The sequence below is a fragment of the Typha angustifolia genome, chromosome 1, assembly GCF_048772165.1.
Source record: "Typha angustifolia cultivar Huaian chromosome 1, ASM4877216v1, whole genome shotgun sequence".
NCBI lineage: Eukaryota > Viridiplantae > Streptophyta > Magnoliopsida > Poales > Typhaceae > Typha > Typha angustifolia.
In genome coordinates, this window is record NC_133239.1 from 8,153,816 (window position 1) to 8,174,447 (window position 20,632).

Genomic DNA, 20,632 nt, shown 5'->3' on the forward strand with positions numbered 1-20,632 from the left:
GCTTGGGTGAGGGTGATAATAATGGTGATGATACTAGCAGTGAAGATGGTGAAAAGTGACAATATGATAATGATGGTAGGATGATTATGATAGTGGAAGGGTAGTGAAAGTAGCATGTTGATGATTATTATAGTGATGGTTGTTAGCGCGGTGGTGGTGGTATTGACAAGGAGATAGTGGTCGTGGTGGCGATGACGACAAGATGAATGATGGTGGTTGCCAGTGGTAATGGAAATAGAGAAGGAGAAGAGAAGAAAAAAAAAGGTGAAACAGTAAATAACAATTAATTTAGGATATATATTGTATTTATTATTATTAGGGTTAACATTATAAAACAACCCATTGTTGCAAATTCAATAACTTCAGACTCAATATTGCAAATTCATAAAATAAATGCAATTAAGTTGCAAATTGCCCCTCGAAACGAGAATTTCCCAATTGGGTTCCAATCATCGGAGGCGGCGGTGGAAGCCATGGTGGTAGCTTCGGGTACCAACTCGTGGGCCAAAGAGATGGCTATTCGGAGAAGAGTGGCAAACATGTACGCTCCCCCTCCCTCTCTCTCTTAATCTGAGATGTTAGATTCGATGTTCTCCTTAGCTTTTCGTGCTTCAAAGGTTTCTTTCTTTTCTTTATCTACGCTAAGTCCCTTTTCTTCTTGACTTCCATGTAATCAGCCTCAGAGGTGGTAATTTGCGCTGTTTATTGTAAACCTTTTTTTTATTGAATTTATCTAGGTAGGGTACGAAATTTATAGAAATTACAGAGAGCTTAGTGTCGAACAATCCTTGGCAGTTTTGGGGTTTTAGAGATTTTGATGCTTCGATGGCAAGAATAAAAGCTACCAGTTTTAGAGGATCATCATCTACTAAGATAATTGGAAAATGGAACCTGTAATAGTCCCCGGTTCTCAAATGCAGCTTAGGTTGTGACTGTTTTAAATTTGATTCTTCCTTGTTCTAGCTAAGTTACATGGACCAATTTACCTTTAGTAAGGTTCGTATTGCTTGCTGAGTACTGAAATATGTTTAGTGTGCACATGGAATTTTGTCATCTTTGGGATTTTATCTATAATTTCCACCTGTTAGACAATTTTCATGATTGAATTTGGGAGTGATGCTGTTGTTGGCCTTTTTGCACAGTATATCTAGAAATTTGGGAATTTATAAGAGCACCAGATCCTATTTTGTCTTGGAAATATCCACTTTGATGTTAAGACTTTCATTAATACTCCATGATGAGAGGAAATCTCATAGGAATATAAAAGTTTAAGATGGCAGATTGCTGGTATAGGATTGCGCTTCTAAATTATGGACGGAATTCTTTAAAGTCTTTTGAAGTACTTTTGTATTTGATCTGGGATCATCAAGTTTCGGCTGGATTGATTAATCTGTCTCAGCCGTATTGATTGTATTGACCAGAACTAAGTTTTTTTAAGATTCAGGTTGAATCTAAAATATATCTAACCAAGGAAATGTTAGTAATTAATATCCTCAACTATCTTCTTTTTAAGTTTTCGAATTTTACCCTCTTATTTCTCACACACTCTCCTCCCATCCCTCACACTTTATTGAGCTAATTTGGTGGATCCGGTGAGCCCCTCCAGCTACTCCACACTCTTGTGAACTCGATGAATGCATTTCTTTTTATAGTTATTTCTTTTTTTTTCTTTCTCACTTATTCTTTAACTTATTATTTTTCACTGTTGTTCTACAACAGTGAAGAGAAAGATCTCCCACTTCATTACTATTTTGCCGTAGTTATTTACAAGCATAAAATTTTACCTAATTCAAGTCAAAATGCATCATAGTTTTGAGTGAAGCTTTTTTGTTTAGTTTTTAGGCTTCGTATATGACTAATTTTTATTTTCTTATTTTTTTATTATTTTTCCTAAAATTTTAGAAAATTTTCTGCATTTGTAAATAATACTTAGAACTTTACGTCAAGGTATTGGGATTGGGATTGGCCGTCCGAAAAAGCGATACGTATCGGCCATATCGGCCACCTGTATCGGATCGGATTATTTTAATTAAATAAAATTCTAAATATTATTTAAAAATATTGAAAAATTTCTAAAAATTTAGAAAAAATTATAAGAAAATAAGAAATAATAATTACTCACATATAAAGCCTAAAAAGTAAAAATCTCTCTTTCTCCCTTTCTTCTTTCCTATCCCTCTAACTATTAGCCTGAAGTATCCATTCTCTCCCACACTTTCTCTTTCTTTCTATCTTTCCCCCTCTCTCTCTCACCCTCTCTTTTTTTTTTATCTTTCCTCTCTCTCTCACTCTCTCTTCCTTTTTCCTTCTCTCTTTCTCCCTCACTCTCTCTTCCACTTTTCCTCTCTCTCCCTCTCTCTCTCTTTAGCTGTAGCTAGCAGCACACCTGTACGGCCGAAACCAGCCCCGGATCGGGATCGGCTATAGCCGATCCCGATCCGTTTCGGCCGATCCCACTCGGGATTGGCCGAAACTGGAAACTATGCTTTATGTAATTAAAAATAGTTCTATCTGATACGGACGACAGATGCGTAGCGGCCAATATAGCCGATCCCGATCCATTTCGGCCGATTCCACTCGGGATTGGCTGAAAATGGAAACTATGCTTTACATAATTAAAAATAGTTCTATCCGATACGGACGACAGATGCGTAGCGGCCAATCCCTATCTCAATATCGAGTTTCGGAACCTTGATCAAGTAAGACTTGTTTGAATTGAAATACATGAACTACTGAATTAAAAAATAGTAATTTGTTATAGAACAAGATATATGAATGACAATTATTGATATATGAGGACCTTGTTATACTAGAAGCGGATTAGTTAGCTAAGGGAGTGGCAAAAAGGCCAAAAAAAATATTTGGATGAAAAATAAGATTATGATATAGTGCATGAACTCATAGCATTCATGCTGAATCAGCTCGGTGCGGAATAAATGAACTTTTTTGAGAAAATAAAACTGTCTCAAAATTAAATAGAATAATCTCACACCTCTGCAACAATGAAAGGTAAAGTTTGGATGAAAATTAAATCATAAATAAGCGCACGAACTCATTTTAATGAGTTTAAGTCATGCTTGAAAGTGCCCGAGTCTCTTAATGAGTTTAAGTCATAAACCAACTCACTCATGAGATGGCTATATTGAATTAGATCACCCACTGAATTGGATGATACTAATTATTTTTTTCTGGGTTAGTCAGCTAGCTATATGCTCACAATGACTCAATTGATAAGACCTTTATTGATGAGACCCATTGTAATGAATTGGGTTCAGCTGAATGCATATTGACCTGGTCAAATCTGGAAGTTTATGAAGATAACCCTTTCATTATGTAGAATTTGTATTGATGTGATCCAGCTGAAGCGGTGCCCAAACAACCATCAGACAGCAGTATATATTGTTGTCCCAAGTTTCATCTTTTTAAAGCATCCTTGATTTCACTTATCTAATTTTTCTAATATATTAATAAGTTCACTATAGGGCACTTGCAGAACTTTCATTTGATAAAATCTTAATTAACTCTTCCATCTTTCTTTTATATCATTTATTTACTAGAAATCTTTGGTGCATTTTTGATTGCCTAAGTCTTTTCTCTTTAGTCCGTCTTTGGTACTTAGTTTAGAGTGAGATTATCATACACCTTAAAAATTCATTGTTAACTTCTTTTTTTAGTTCCTTTCTTACCTATTTTATAAATTCATAGTTTTCACTACCAATACATTTTGCCAAGTTTTATATTATTTTTTTAATTGCCTAATTGCCTTTTGAACTTGATAATTCCACTACCAACTCTCATTTAAACCTATTTTTCTACTTTATGAAACACTAAGAATCTCTGTTGCTACTCCTTTTATATGGTTTCTCATTCAATGATATGGATGCTTTGAATCTGTATGTAGTTGAGTAATTTAATTTTTCTTTTGTATTTTCTTACTGGATTTCATCTTCATTAGTTGCTTGGATAACACTAGGACATCAGATCTGATTAGTTATTGCATCATTGAATTCGATCATATCTTACTGCGAAAATCCAGTTTCATTCATTGCGTTTAGTTAGCTTGTAGAATATTCCTGCTTCATTTCTTGTAACTGTTAAGTATATTACATTATTATTTAAATGTTGTGCATGCAGATACAAAATGTGAAAGAAGAATTATTATTATAACAGGAAGGATCTGCTGTAACATATGCCATTAATTATGTACTAATACCTGCATATGCACCAACTCCTTTCTGCTTTAGGCAGCTAAACATCAAAAAGGGTGTCTTAGTGCACCAAACCTACATGGGTTTGGGTATGCAGATGCATGACTCATATTTCTGAAGAGGCTATTTTCTAGACTTGAAACCATTATCTCTTGGTTGCAAGGGGCATGCCTGACACCCTCATTTTTGACAATTAAACATAGACATGATAAACATGGAAGCTCAATTGGCTGTTCCAACTCCATGATCACGATAGGATTTGCCTGGCCTTTTCCCTTAACTAACATCACGAGATCTTCCAAAGAAATTCATCTTAATCTCTAATGATCTCCCATTCTACCATCAGTACTTTCAAATCCAAGAATATGTATCTTCTCTGATTTGTTGTTCCGATCCAATTTCTTGAATATTAGTTGATGAAAGTGTAAACATTACATCCTACAGAACACAGTGTACACACATACAAGCATGATACATTCTCACAGATGACATAACAAGAAAACTTATCATTCTAATGAACTACTAATGATGAATGATCGTTGCTAGCTTTTGGCAGGCCATATACTGTCAGTAAGGATGATACTTTATTTTAGCTACTTAGCTAATCTTTACAAACTATCTGTGACTGGCTTGACGCTTACTCATCTAGTTTTGTCTTACGTATTTTTTGATAGAAATCATGGATTCACTTTATTTTTATTCTGTTGTCAAGTTGACAATTCTTTCTGGCGTTAGTAGAATCTTTATTGTTCTATAATCTTTCATGTTAATGAATTTTACCTTTATTCCTGATGTTTGACCTTGTGATTAGAACTAATTGTTTCTTTTCTGCATAAGACCTCCCTGACTAATAATCACTTGTCTAGCTGCACATAAAGCTCCTCAGATTGGTATTTATTTATTGTCAACAGTGCTTTAAAGCAATTCAGTGATGCATTTTCGTTCTTGCTTATTCAAATGGTTTGTCACAGATCTACCGCTTACTATCTTCAGACAATCAGCCTGCTGTCATCATTGCCCCATCTCTACTTTTGGCCCTTAGTCTTCGTAATGAGCCCTCTCACTAAAAAATTGAAATTGGTAAGTAGGAAAGAAATGGTTTTGTACTTGATCTCTAGTTAGGTACGTATTTTTGTAGCTTCAAAATTTTGTTATAAAGTGGTGGGATACCACTTTTCATCACGTTTATTCTCGTAGGCACAAAAAGGCTGCACCTGTGGCTCTTTGGCTTAACGAGGGTTGTGACTAACCATCTTCTAGGGCTATTTTTATCTTTTTATCTTTTACTTTATTTTGCTTATATAAAGGCTTGTGATCATCTTTTATTGTTTAATAAACATTTTGAGAGTTTTCACATTTTAAGTGTTTGTTGGTGGATTTCGACACCCCGGTTGGTGGATTCCTCGGGTTTGATTATTTTTCCTACTTTTTCTTCTCAAATCTGCAATCGAGACGTTGTCCTGCATCAGCTTTGGTATTAGAGCAGATCGTTTTCCAGTTTATGGATGCTCCACCGCCTGGATTCTACGCTGCGCCATATCTTTTCTTTGTTAGATCAATCGCCCTACAAACACCGTATTATGACGAGATCCGTCGCACGACAACATTAGGATTCAGATCTAAGTTACACGAGGAGATCACACTTAACGAGAAAAACAAGAAACCATTACTATCACCAAATCTCCATACAAAGTTAGGAGATCATCATAAGTAAGCTTCATTCAATAGATTTTTTTTCCCCGTTTTAGATTAAAAAAAGACGAAAATAACCATAGAAAGTGGCTAGTCACAATCCTCATTAAGTCAAAGGGCCATGGGTGCCCTTTTATGCCTACAAGAATAAATGTGACGAAAAGTGGGAGATCTATGCCGATGGCCTATCGGGTCATTTTGGATGTGATAAGACCATTGAAGAAGTGGAGCGCCAATTCTATTGGCCAAGTCTCAAGCGTGACGTCGCAAAATTAGTTGTTGGTCAATGTAGGACTTGTCAATTAGCAAAGCATAGAAAATAAAACACTAGACTTTACACCCTATTACCTGTGCCTGATCACCCGCTATAGGACGTACGTATGGATTTTGTCCTGAGATTGCCTCACCTTTATAAAACATGATTCAATCCTTGCGGTTGTGGATCGCTTCTCTAAGATGACCCATTTTATTCCTTGTGCTAAGACCTCTGATGCGTCACATGTGGCCAAATTGTATTTTGCTCATATAGTCAAGTTGTATGGTCTTCTGAAAACTATTGTTTCCGACTGGGATGTTCGCTTTATGAGCTATTTTTGAAAAACCTTATGGCACATGGTTGGCACAAAATTAAAGTTCGCTATAGCCTATGATGCAAATCTAGAATAGTATGCAATGTTTTGGAGAACAATCGACCTAAACAAGTAACTAAAGTAAAATATAGTAAGCAATAACTGATAAGAAGTTAATTGATTAAAAGGATTACTACTAGATGGAAGGAGAGAAAACCACTCAGATAAGGCAGTAACTTCCTCAACTCTCAAATAGGTACGTTGACAGTAGAAAAGCCTAAAATATGGTGTAAGAAAAGACTTCAGAGTTTAGGTTTACCAATAAATGGAATAGTAGTGCTTTACTTTGAAAACCAAATCCTTTTCTTCACGTCCGGGCACCCAAAGATTCTCTTTCACTATTGGAATCTTTTGGACAGCAGCAATAACCAACGAAAAAATAGAGGTTGAAGAAGAAGAGAGGTTTAGAGAGGAAGTAGAAGAGATTAGAGAAGGATCTTAAGATAGAGTAGGAGAAAGGGAGAGAAAGAGAGAGAGAGAAGAAGAAGACCACAGGGGAGAAAGTGAGAGATCTCAAATAAATCTTATTCCAACTTGTTTTTGTTTCTCATGCAATAACCCTTAAATAGGTTAATAACTTTAATTCTAGCTGATTCTAATAGAAACTTATTTCCTAATAGGACTCTAATTGATCATCTTACCTAAATTGATTGATCCAATTTAGGTAATAAATCAATGTGGACACTTCCCACATATGAGCTTACCATAACTATCAATTGAGATTCTAATAGGAATTCATTTCCTAATAGGATCCTAATTGATTAAACCTTACCTAAATTGACTAACCCAATTTAGGTAATAACTCAATACGGACATCCCCCGCATATAGGCTACCATATCTGTCAATTGACTAATTCAATTAATTATTTGAATTAAAAAGCAACAATTAGACCAAAATTGGACTCGAGTAATTCTATTTTGGTCAAATTGAAGATGGTGCCCATATCAGCCTATCATCCTCAAACTGATAGTCAAACCGAGGTCGTTAATTATAGTTTTGGAAATCTTTTGCACTGTCTCATAGGTAGTTAGAACAAAAACTGAGATGCCATTCTTCCTATAGCCCAATTTGCATATTATAACTCCATTAATAGGTCTGTTGGCATGAGTCCATCTGAAGTTGTTCATGGTTTTAAAACACGCAAACCTCTAGATCTGTTGTATATGTTATCTTATGCTAGAGTCTCTGAGTCTATCAAAGCATTTGCACATCATGTTCATTCTTTGCATTAGGAGATCACTAAGCGAATTGAAACGAGTAATCGTCAGTATAAAATACATGCCGACTTGCACGTTTATTCTCGTAGTTACAAAATGGTTGCACTCGTGGCCCTTTGGCTTAATGAGGATTGTGACTAGCCACTTTCTAGGACTATTTTCGTCTTTTTATCTTTTACTTTATTTTGCCTATATAAAGGCTTGTAATCATCTTTTATTGTTTAATGAATATTTTAAGAGTTTTCACATATTGAGTGTTTGTTGGTGGATTCCAATGCCGGTAGATTCTGACACCTCGGTTGGTGGATTACTCGAGTTTGATTATTTTTCTTACTTTTTCTTCTCAAATCTACAATCAAAACATTGTTCGACATCATAAAGTCTTAAGAATTTATGTGTCCTACTTACTATCACATAAGAGAAGCGCTAAATTTCATTTCATTTCGTACCTTGCACTATTGCCTAGTATCACTTTAAATCTTAAACCCTAAAGAATAAAAGCATAAATTTTGCAACTAATAGTAACAACCTGCATCCTAAAAGAGATAGGTGGAAATTGTTCTTCTTTTGATACTTTAGAAGGCCGATTTAACTGATACGGACCAGAGCAGATCAGATCACATCAAAGGGAGATTAGGCTCAATGGATTGAGTCTAATTATTTTATTTGGTTATTTAGTTTAGTTAGAGTCTTAGTAGGTTAGGATTTTATTTAATTAGCTAAATCCAGCTCTGCTAGTTTTAGGAAAATATTCGTAGAATATTCTATGCATATCTAAATAATATCAAACTAGTTGGATAAGGTCGCCAATCTTCAGATCTACAACTTTGATATTCATGACTTCTCCATATTCAGAATCTATTTGTGACAAAACGAAAACTTAATCCGAGAAGATAAGGAAGACTGGTTAGTTGATTTGTTAGGATTTGTTAGAGTTGTTTAATTTAGTTGATGAGTCCCTAGGGTGAGCCTCTATATATATGTGGAGGAAACCCTAATTGGAGTATGATGATAATGCTATTGGATTATTGATTTCTTGCGTCCTGTCTTCTTTCTAGACTCTCTCTCTCCTCCCTCTTCACCATACTTCTACCTCTACCGTTGGCAAGGTTTCTCCTAACTTCTAATTTTCCTCGACTATCGAGCCACCCATTTTCTTTGGGATCTCGACCATTTCGTTCCCTTTGTCTATATCCTTTAATTATATCCACTATTTACCTTCATATCCATACCTATCCATAACCCTAACATCCACTCCACCCATCACCACCATCATTATCCACGTTATTCCGTGTTTTCGTCCCTACTACAGTTCGAATCTGTGAAGGGCATAAATATGAAAGTTGTAGATCAGAAAGTTATGGATCTAACAAGAGGTACTGGATTCTCTTTCGGATAGGCCCTGAAAAGAGAAGAAAGGTTGGAATGCCTAATTTTCTAACTATCGGAGAATATCTGACGAATATTTTTTCACGGTTGCGCGGACTGATTCCTGTAATATATCCAGATCTTGAAGAAATCGTTACGTAGCTTATCTTTGGTACAAGAACCCATCAAAGTGGTATCAGAGCTTAACAATTAATTTAACCTCTTATTTTCTAGGGCTGTACTATGATACCAAGTCAATGTTCAAGGGCCAAAATCATACTTGAAATTTTGCAATAGTTGAGCAATTTTTTTGTGAAATCAAGATTGCCATATTTGTATCATTGAACAGAACTCTGAAACCAAATGTTGATGATTGAAGTACAGTAAATGTTGAAGTTGTGTGGAATACTTATAATTTGTAGTTAATTTGTCTCTATTGGAAATGCCTGTTTAAAACTCGTTTTTGCCCATTTTCCTTTGTTGCTCAGATTTAATAAGAGGGAGGAGGACTTCCCTTCTCTGAAAGAGTACAATGATTATTTAGAGGAAGTCGAGGATATGAGTAAGTTGGTTTGGTGTTTGCATATTATTCCATCTCCTTACATGCTTTGACGTCCCTATTAACAGCATTTCATATGGTTCTTTTCTGAAGCTTTCAACTTAGTTGAAGGAATAGATGTTGCTGCAATTGAAGCCAAAATTGCCAAGTATCAAGAAGAAAATGCTGAACAGATAATCAATTCCCGAGCTCGTAAGGTACTTTGAAAATGTATGAATTTTAGTTCTCCGAGGTGGTGTGTTGTGGTTCTCTATTGGTATGCTCTGTCATTATATTCTAATTGCACACCAACTGAAGTATTACCAAAAATAAGAAATGCTCTTTCTTGCAATTGTGCTAATTTTTTGATACAGGCTGAAGAACTTGCAGCAGCATTAAGGGCAAGCAGGGGAAATGCTGGGCTGACAGATTCAACGGATATGGTTAGTGAATTTCTCGTCTCTGGTGATATGCTTCTTAGAAATCCTTTTAACTCTACTTACTGTTCTTTAGATTATATACATTCTATGATAGGAGTAATTGTTATGCAGACATTATAAGGGCAGTAGTAAATTCATTCATTTATAAGTTCATCTCTTTCCATCTCATCTTCTTACATGCATTTGGGATTTAGTAGGAAATTAAACCAATAACTAGTGGATTGTCAGCATCAAGGTCACTGTTCACATTATAGTATGCATCTGAAGTAATGAAGTAAACTATGGTAGATAGCTATTTCATTTACCAGAATCTCAGTCATCTATTCTGTCAGTACGGTGACCTTAAATTGGCACAACATCCCAAATAGTCAATCGGGCATTTATCGTTGACAACTGAAACCATTTACTCCATGATTCTGGAATTAATGGTGCTGTTCTCATTGAAATATCAAATAAGAATGGGAATTAGAGTGTATAATACATATTGGGCAAGGAAGTATCAGTTTTTGGCATGGTAGTCACCAAAACTACAGACATGGAGACTCTTCTAAGATATTTCTATATGGTAAATTGAGTGTGTGTGTGATGTGAACCCAGTTCGAAAGGTATAAAAATGGAGATCGTAGGTTTAATGCATAGTTCTGAGAAAATATTTACGAAATATTCATATACTGTTGGAATTACGAAATTAGATTGATTGACTTTGTAATGTTCCGGTCTACGTTTTTAGTATTCAGATCCTATTTAGATTCACATTCTATATGGGTCTAGTCAGGTTCTAATCTGGGATTGCATGGTTAGTTGCGAAATCTGTGAAGAAGGTTGGTGCGATGTGGTGATGGGTTTGGTGCAGCAATGATGATGATATGTTTTTGACCTGAGGGGTAAGAATGGTGGTGATGGAGAGGACAGTGGTGTAAGGCAGCAATGGTGGAGTGGCGGTTTGGGGTGGCCGATGGCAAGAGGCATGGTGGCATGGTGATGATGGTGGGGCGTGGTGGTGGTGGCTGGTCGGATCCAAGAAGAGAAGATGGGGGAGGAGGTGGTCGGTCCTAAGGGACTGGGGATTGACGGAGGAGAAGGAGGAGGCTAGTCAGCGGCGTTGGGTGGTGAAGGGTAGGGTTTGAATGAATTAGATAGGCGAGAGAGAGAGAGAGAGAGAGAGAGAGAGAGAGAGAGAGAGAGAGAGAGAGAGAGAGAGAGAGAGAGAGAGAGAGAGAGAGAGAGAGAGAAGAGAAATAGAAGGGACTCAATCAATCAATTCATCAATAATCAATTTGGTTGCACTAAACATTATTCAAAGGAGGCTAACCGATTTGACCCAACCGACTAATCAAATGACTTAAACCATAACAAGATGAAATGATAAATGACTCAACTGAAATGAAAATCAACTAATTAAGATAACTGACTCAACCTAATGAGTCCAATGTTTGATGAATTGGTCCAATCTGGCTTGTGTGCATGTGCATGTGTGCGATTTGTTTATCAAAATGTGTTTTCCTGTGTTGTTCATCATCTTGTGTTTATGAATTTTTTTTTCTATTTTCAGGTGTATTAGTTAAAAATTAGAGTTATTTCTAGAATATCTGATTTGATCAAAACTTCTATTCCCAAAATCTAGGAGATTTGGTATAAGTTTTGTGAAGATTGTTGGGTTCATCATCTGGTTAACACACTAAAGTGGGAGGTGCACCTAGAATATGGTGCTATCAAGTTCTGTTGATCTGATTTGTTTGCATATAACTTGTTAGTATAAAAATTTGTTATTATATATGAAATTTAATTTACCTTAGTTGTAGCATTTCTTGTAGTGTGTGGCAGATCAACACACTCTTTTAAGACGGTTATTTGCGGCCTACTTGCAAGAGTCCAGGCAAATACTACCTCAAGAGTACTACAAGCTAAATCCTGAGTGTGCACACACTGAGATTCACCTATGAACTTGACTGGACAACATTCACAAGACTATCACAAGCTGAAGACACATTGTTACGAACCACTAGAGATGTTCCGGAATAAGGGAGTGTAGGCTTTGATTAGGGTGAATGATGGTAGATGGGGAGGGTGGAAGGAGGGATGATAGCGATGATGATGGTAAGGAAGATGATGGGCAGCAATGGCGGTGATGATGGGAGACTAATTTACTTCTACTCCTAGGTTATCTTATTCTTACTCTTAAGATAAACTCAAAAGCTAAAATATTTTCTCAATGCTTGGATGCTTAACAAAGGAGTCCCACTAAGACTAGGCCTAAAGGCTAACACGACTCGAATTAGGATTTACGTTAAACACTTACATGACTTAATTGGACTTGTCTTAAAGGCTTACTTGACTTAACTAGACTTGTCTTAAGGGCTGTTATGACTTATTTGGATTTACCTTAATAGCTTACATGACTAAACTAGACTTGTCTAAAAGACTTACATCATGAATTATCCAATGTCCCCGTGAATTGATCCGATCAGACCCGGATCACATCACACATGATAGTGCAAATTTTCTAGATTTGAATTTTTTGCAAACTCTAGATTGGTTTTCTAACTAAACACAATTTTATTACTAATTAGGCTAAATCTAAGTATAGGTACAAGCCCCCTGCAAGTCTACTAGTTAGATATCCACCTAATATATATGGATAGAGATACTAAACCTTGCAGGCTTAATGTGAAAATGTCTAGGTTAATATGGTTTGGACTAATTTAGTTTTGACACCCCAAGCAAATCCAGTCTGATTACTTACCAACAATTGAAAGGTATTTTTGCTGTTTTACTATTCACAAATTTATTGTTGATGATTTACTATTTCAAGTTCATTTTGGCCGATATACTATTTGTAGTTCATGGGTTACAATTTGGCTGATTTGCTAAATTTAATTTGACCAAAACTTTGATTTTGACCAAGGATGGCAGTTATCCTATTTGGCGAAATTTAGGATTTTGGCAAGAATGGTTTAATGGGCTAAATAAGAGAGTTTACCAATTTGAAGGATGCAGAACTTCACCAATTAGAAGAACGCACTTATTAAAAGGATGTCCAAGTTGCTTAATGGGCTGAATAAGAGAATGCACCAATTTGAAGAATGCACTGATTAGAAGGATGGCCAACTTGCTATTGATGACTAAAATAATGCAGCATGGAAACCTTTTCACTTCAGTTTCCCTTTTGATAAAACCCTACCATAAACAAGTCCATCTCAATTCTATTTGTAGCATTGAGGTAGTAGAAGCTGTTACATGGCTTATAGTTTAGCATCATTGCCTTCTCTCCTCCACATCCTCTCTCCGTACTTACTACCACCTCCCCACACCTTCCCTTTGGCCAAATCATTGTCACCTCCTCTGCAATATAGTGACTAGGATTTTTCCGCCATCAATCCAATTTCTTTCTGCCCTTTTCATCAAACACTACAACCTTTGTTGTTTCCCATCACCACTCCCTCCTCCTACACCCTCCACCTTCTTTTCTTGCCCCACTATACATTGGAGCAGATCACAGCCCTGAATGCAGGAATTTCCTGCAGGCAGACAAACAATGCTGACTTAATTTCCTTAATCAGGATTATTTTGATGAATTTGGCTTTCGTATTCAATAGTCTGCCACAAGAAATAATATATGAATAGCCCTCTTTGTATCATTTAGTATATTTATTCATAAATTTGTTATTACTAACAAAATATTTTATATTATATGCCTTCTATCTTAGATATAATATTTTAAATTGCCAGATTGCATAGACACCTGTATATGTGCCTGCTTATCTCCTATGTGCTATGCAGTGGGTTGATTGCCCACCATGGGCTTCTTTCGAAACATCAAAAACGGTTCATTGATGCCCTATCTTTTCTCTCGCTGTGAATCTATGTATCTCCTCATCTTTTTCTATATTAACAGGTTTTTTTTATCCATGCCACATAAGTTTGTTCTTGTGTAAGGCTCACTAGGGCATTATGTTTGCATGTGTATTAGGTGCATTTGTTTGTGTTGCAACTGTTGTGTGTTAGGCATGCATGCCTAAAAGAAAACTTACGTAACACTCTTCTACTGCCATGAGTTCAACTATCATATTTCTTTTACTTTGATGGAAAATGTAACAGCATGCTTACCATCAGTCTAGCTTGTAATTATACAAAGATCCTGCATCATAGCATACAACAATAGAGAATGCAAACCACATTGCTTGCATTAAGATGCATGTTGAGTGGTTGTCATTGTAATGCATTTCCTCTGTTAAAGTCCAATCCTGCATTGCAAAATAAAGCAACAGGTCAATTAAAGTGTGATGAGGCAACCTATTTACGCAATAACATAAGGGGAAAAGTTCCTCAAGCAACAAATTTACATGCATAAGGAATATAAGCAACTCCAAACAAATATGAAATATTTGATTTAAAATATGTTTGATTCTGCCAAAACAATATATCTAGCTATACAAGCTGTTAGGAGCTGCATTACTTTTGTTTGTTGTGAAAACCAAGTGACTAGCTATCTATTGTAAATATCCTTACCTATTCTAACAAAAGAGTATGAAACCAACAACCTACTTAAGGAATCTTTGATATGTGTTCTTTTTCAAAAATCCAATAGACAAATGGAAAATAATAAAAGAAAACTAAAAGAGAAATATCAAGAACAAGTCCACATTTGATGAAGCCTTGGTTGCGATTAGCCCCAACATTGCACTTGGTGTTGACTTTCTTGCTGAAGGGCTTGGAGAGCTTGACAAGCTCCTTCCCCATGCACTCCCATGGTAGGTTGTGGAGGTGAAGCACATCTTGGAAGCTAGGGTTATTGCGTCAATCGAAATGGGTCAGTGCATGATGCAAAGACTAGGGTTAGGTTTTAAGTTTTAAGGAAAGATTTAGAACACTAGATGAAGAGGTCAAAATGTTGAGGATGGAGAGTTAGTTTGAGAGAGTGAGCATGAGAAATGGAGATGGGTAGGTTTTAGGGGTGGAGGCAACTAATGAAGAAGACTAGAAGAGGGAATTTGAGTGTTAATGGGTCTGATAGACGGGTTTTGGGGTTTGAGGTTTGGGTTACTACTAATTATTAACTAATTAGTTAATAACATTAGATGGGTAAATGGATATTCGATATCTAAATTTAGAATTCTCAAATTTCTCTTAGCATATTTCCAAAATGGTGCTATATTTTTTCATTTATACTAACATTTTTCTAATATGCTATTATATTTTTTTATTTATGTTGGTGTTTTTATATAAATGCCACTATATGATATTCTTTCTCTTGGCGTTTTCTATATGCATCAATCTATTTCCAATGTTTTCTTTAAATGCCACTATTTTTTGATTTATTCTGGTGTTTCTTTACAAACGTCAAGATATCACCAACTTATCGTGACGTTTATTATAAACGCCACTCTATATGTTGGAAAGTAACCATTTATACCAGCATGTTTTGTGATCCGCTAGTATTGGTAGAGTTTATGCTGGCGTTTTTGATAGACGCCGATAAATAAATGTTAGAAAAAGCCAATTTTGGTGTAGTGAAAGGTTTGGATCCAAGTGAAAAACCAATACCTGTCTATGTTAGAAAGTGAATCCTGTTGAGTGGATCATCTCTCTCATCATCTTCCTCATTAAGCTCCTCAAGCCTTTCGCCAAGCATCACCTCCATGCTTATGATTTCACCTCCTCTACTCCTCAGCTGCCAATAGCCTGTATAGTGCCTCACATCGCTAGGAGGCAAGAGGGAGGGTGCCATTATGATGTGAACCCAAATCCTAGTAGGTTAAAAGAAATGGTGATGGCAAAATAGGTGGTGGTGTAAGCTCGCTAAAGGGGGTGAGGCATGGTAGGATTGGTTGTGCAATTTGGGTTGGTCGGAATGGTGGAAATGATGGTTCTTAGGAAGATGGTGACGGTGGTGTAGAATGGCGGTGGTGGACTGGTGGAGTTGAGATTGCCAATGGTGGAATGGTGTGGTTGACGGTGGTGGGTGAGATGGTGAGGTGGTGAAGGTAGGGGTGTGGTAGTGGTTGGTCGGATTGAGAAGAGAAGAGGGGGGAGAAGGTGGTAAGTCCTAAGGGATTAGGGAGGTCGATAGTGGAGGGAGGAGTTAGGTTGTAGATAAGGTTGGCTGGCGGCTAGGGTTTGAAGGAGCTAGGGCTAGAGAGAGGGAGGGAAGGTAGAGAGATTTAAACCAAGATTAATTCTTCACTAATTGAACCTGCATTGCACTCTACATATTTAAAGGAGGCTAATTGACTAGATCAGACTAGCAACTAATAACAATTGGTTAAGGCTGAAATAGTTAAATGGCTAAACTAAACAAATGATGGTTAAACTAACAAACTGACTCAACCCTGCGAGTCCAATGTCCCGTGAGGTGGTCCGATTTAACTCGGGTCACATCATATTGGCACACCCCAAGCCACATGCCAACACTCGGTTGGCATGCCCCATGTAGTCATCACAACAATCCATGTTTGAAATGGTTTCTAAGGTTAAGTTTTACATTGCTCGGTGGATCATATTGTATTTGTTTCCTCAAGATGGTGAAATATTGCTGGTGCAAACACTCATGTGCCGAGTATTTAAAAGTCCTAATATTTTAATAGATGTGCTTTTATGTCTTGTTCTTGTCTCTTTGTTTGATATATGCATAAAAATTTGTTGACAATTATGCTCTTCATCATCTTAAGACAAATAAATAGGTTTGCAACAGTGTGAACTATTTCTTTTTTCATGTTTCCACATTCTTTCAAATGTCCCCTTTTTTGTTCAAAGATGGACAACTTAACATTATGTTGTACTAGATTGAATTATTAATTTCCATGCATCATGGGATAGAGTGCTCCATATTAATCTTTTATCTAATGTCCGTTTCCGCCTTCTTTGTCGGATGAGTTCTTTGGTGTTTTTTCACCCTCTAGTTGTACAGGGTGCTGGACAAAGCTCCCAAGGAATTACCAGCGGATTGGGAGTTCAAGGTCAGTATGCCCCCGCAGCTGTCTCTGCTGGGCTTGCACAACCCCGGCCTACCGGTATGGCTCCTCAGCCAGTCCCAGTTGGGTCAGTTGATCCTCTTCAGGGCTATGCTTCTGAGGATGAGGAGGCAATGAAGCTTCGTGCAGAGAGAGGAGCAAGAGCTGGTGGATGGACTGTTGAACTAAGCAAGAAGAGGGCAATTGAGGAAGCATTTAGCAGCATATGGATATAAACTCAACAAGGAGCAGTATTTTGTGGGCATGCAGAAAAGATTCAAAAGTATGAGACAAACTATAGCGTGTGAGGCAAGCAAATGACTGGTATGACTCCAATTACGTGACAAAGGTTGTAAGGTACTACCCTGAAGTTGGATTTTAACCATGGGCTTGATTCTGATGCCTAAGCTGTACTAAACCAAGTAATCTGAAGCCTGCCTGGTTAAATCCTTTCGTCTGTTTCCGATATTATTTCTCCATAACTAAAAGGAGCATCCAGGTAGTTGTGAACCACGTATGTGTAAACATTTCTGCCGACACTGTCAAATATTAATGTTCATAGAGGTGGCTTTGGAGTTTGCTTCTTTTTTGTTGCTGAGGGGCAAATGGCTAGTCATTGTTATATTAGTGTTTATACTGAGCTTCTAGTTTATGTTTCCACGGAAAAATCTCTCCTTTTCTATTCATATCATTCATTTTGTAATCTGATATGAACAAATGGAACTCAGAAGAACAATCATATTGTAAGAATAAGCATAACCATTTTGCTCCTGACGAATGATTGTGATCGGATTGTTTGGAGATTTACTTCTGGTGGAATATACACTGTCAATTCTCTCCACAATATTAACTTCCCGGGCCCCAGATTTGCCAAAATCTCTCATTTCTCACCAAAGTTAAGATATTCTTTTGGTTCGCCCATCTCAACAGACTACGCACATGAGGCAATACGGCTAAGAAGGGATTTACGGTATGATGATTTGTACTCTATGTAATGAACACCTAGAATCAGTCACCCACATCTTCGAATGTAAATATATCCAAGAAATCCACAAACCGGCTGTCTTTGAGGCTGGGTTTGAGGGGATGACCGTGAGCATAGCACTATTGGAAGATTCACTTTATACCTCCACTACGAAGAAAAGGTCTTGAAATGCTGCTCGCAATTTGCTGGAAGTTAAGGGGAGAATTTTCAGTTTCTTGGCTCTGACTTTATCTAGTTTTCACATAGACATCTCTTACTTAGGAGGAAATCGGGACCTCTATTACCCTACTAAGGGCTCTACCTCCTTTGGAACCTTTACCTCGCTCTGCCTATCTTTCTCTCCCTATCTCTACCCTGTCTTATTTCTCTACCCTCTTTCTCTATATATTCTCTCTAATTATAATTGGGTATAACACTTTTTCTTATAAAAAAAGGCATAACATGCTCGGCCATGTGGTTAACAGTGATTGGTTGAAGATCTATCTGTGAATCCCAGTTAGCAGTGATCAGTTGAAGATCTATCTATGTAGTCTTTGTTAACAGTGATCAGTTGAAGATCTACCAATTTCGTCCAAGTTTAATCGATTGACCGTTTGCAATTCTAATATTTCATCTGCAATGTAAGAGATTAAAGACCCCAACGGTGGCAGTAGTTAGAAAATCATATCTTCATAAAAACCTCAAAATATGATTAATATGAGGAAGCCACCTTTGAGAACTACAAATTTGTTGATATTCTAACCCTTGTCCCTTTTTATGCGCCGCCATGATTATAGCATATTTTGAGGAAATTAAGTAAGTCGCCGATTTGCTTACAAGTCGTGGATAGGTGAACTTTCCTTAGCTCTCTTACACCGAGGATCTTTGTACTCGTAGTCAATTAATATATTTTCTTTTTCATAATTGAAATTAGAGGCTTTGAAGTTTGACAACATTCTTTTTATACTCTATCTGTTAGAATAAAAGAATACGATTTAAATTACAAAATTAAATTCTATAAAGGATCGAAATTAAAGATCCAAAAGATCATCATACCTCCATCCGTTGGTGTTCAAATTCACACTTCAAAACTTATAATTTTTCTCACATTAGTTTTGGATCTTCTAAGCTCTCAGACACTCTAGTTTGATAGTGTGGCTTTTTTGAATTGAGTGAATGAACTTAGAGATAAAATCCACTATATATAGTCTAGCTCCCATCAAGCTTTATGGCTATGAGTTACTATATTGAAAATAAATGTTCATCTCATAAGAAAACTTTTATCTCAATAAATAAGAAAACTTTTATCTCAATAAATAAGAAAACATTCATCTCAATCAATGAGAAAACCTTCATCTAATTAATGAGAAAATATTCTAACTATCATGAATGTTAGAATAAGAGAGAAAAACATTTGGACCATAATAAATTGAGTTAAAAGAAAAATGGTTACTTTCTCCCACTTAGTCCATACGTTTAACTTGATCGATGCCTTAACTTAATCTCATTGATTATCTTTCATGCCCTTAGATTGTATACACTTTCTTTTCCTTAATGTGTTTCCTTATGGCTAGATACTTAATGTCAATGTGTTTACTTCGACTTCCACTTTTATTGTTCTTAGCCATAGAAACAACATTTGAATTATCGTAGAAAATTTTTAATGGCCTAGAAATAGCATTCATAACTCTAAGCCCAGATATGAAACTCTTACGCCATACACCATATGAAGTAGCTGCAAAACAAGAAACAAACTCTACTTTCATAGTAAAAGTGGCAGTCAAGGCTTGCTTAACACTCCTCCATGATACAGCTCCACTGGCTATCATGAAAATATATCCAGTTGTTGATTTACGTGAATCAACATATCCAGCAAAGTCAGAATCTAAGTATCCAATCACTTCCAAATTATTAGTCTGTCTACACATAAGCATGTAATCTTTAGTTTCTTGAGAATATCTCATTACTTTCTTTGCTGCTCTCTAATGATCCATACTTGGATTACTCTGATATCGTCTTAACATTTCTACAACAAATGTAATGTTAAGTCTTATACAAACATGTGCATACATCAGGCTTCTTATAGTAGAAGCATATGGAATGTTCTTATTTGTTCTCTCTTAAGATCATTCTTCGGGCACTAGTTTAAATTAAACTTATCACCCTTCACAATGGGAGCTACACTCGGTGAATAATCCCTCATCTAAAATCTCTTTAAAGCTTATTAACATAGGTTTTTGAGACAGACCTAAAATATCTTGAAGTCTATCTCTATGAATCTTAATGCTAATGACATAAAACGCTTCACCCATATCTTTCATATCGAAATTTTTAGAGAGAAATTGTTTCACCTCATAAAGCAAACCGTTATCATTGGTTGTAAGTAAAATATCATCCACATATAGAATAAGAAAACATATCTTACTCCTACTAACCTTTTGGTATATGCATTGATCCATGAGATTTTTAATAAATCCAAATGAAGAAATGACCCCCTAAAACTTAAAATACCATTGATGGGATGCTTGTTTTAAACTGTATGTGGATTTCTAAAGCTTATAAACCAAATGCTCACATTCACTAGAGAGGGATCTTTTAGGTTGTTTCATATAAATCTTCTCTGCT

General features: G+C 36.4%; 1 protein-coding gene across 4 annotated transcripts; it reads left to right on the top strand.

Moving 5' to 3' along the window:
• The first annotated feature begins 336 nt into the window (after nt 1-336).
• On the top strand, nt 337-17,659 carry LOC140765288 (uncharacterized). 4 transcript variants are annotated; one of them, XM_073104300.1, is made up of 5 exons: nt 337-541; nt 9,604-9,677; nt 9,768-9,871; nt 10,028-10,096; nt 16,993-17,659. In XM_073104300.1, exons 1-5 carry the CDS (start codon nt 474-476, stop codon nt 17,179-17,181), a joined length of 504 nt encoding a protein of 167 aa, XP_072960401.1. In that variant the 5' UTR covers nt 337-473; the 3' UTR covers nt 17,182-17,659. The 4 variants fall into 4 exon arrangements, with proteins under 4 accessions (XP_072960401.1, XP_072960392.1, XP_072960408.1 ...); XM_073104291.1 differs by having other exon boundaries at nt 362-541; nt 17,001-17,659; XM_073104307.1 differs by lacking the exon at nt 337-541 and adding an exon at nt 549-617 and having other exon boundaries at nt 17,001-17,659.
• The last annotated feature ends 2,973 nt before the right edge of the window (nt 17,660-20,632 follow it).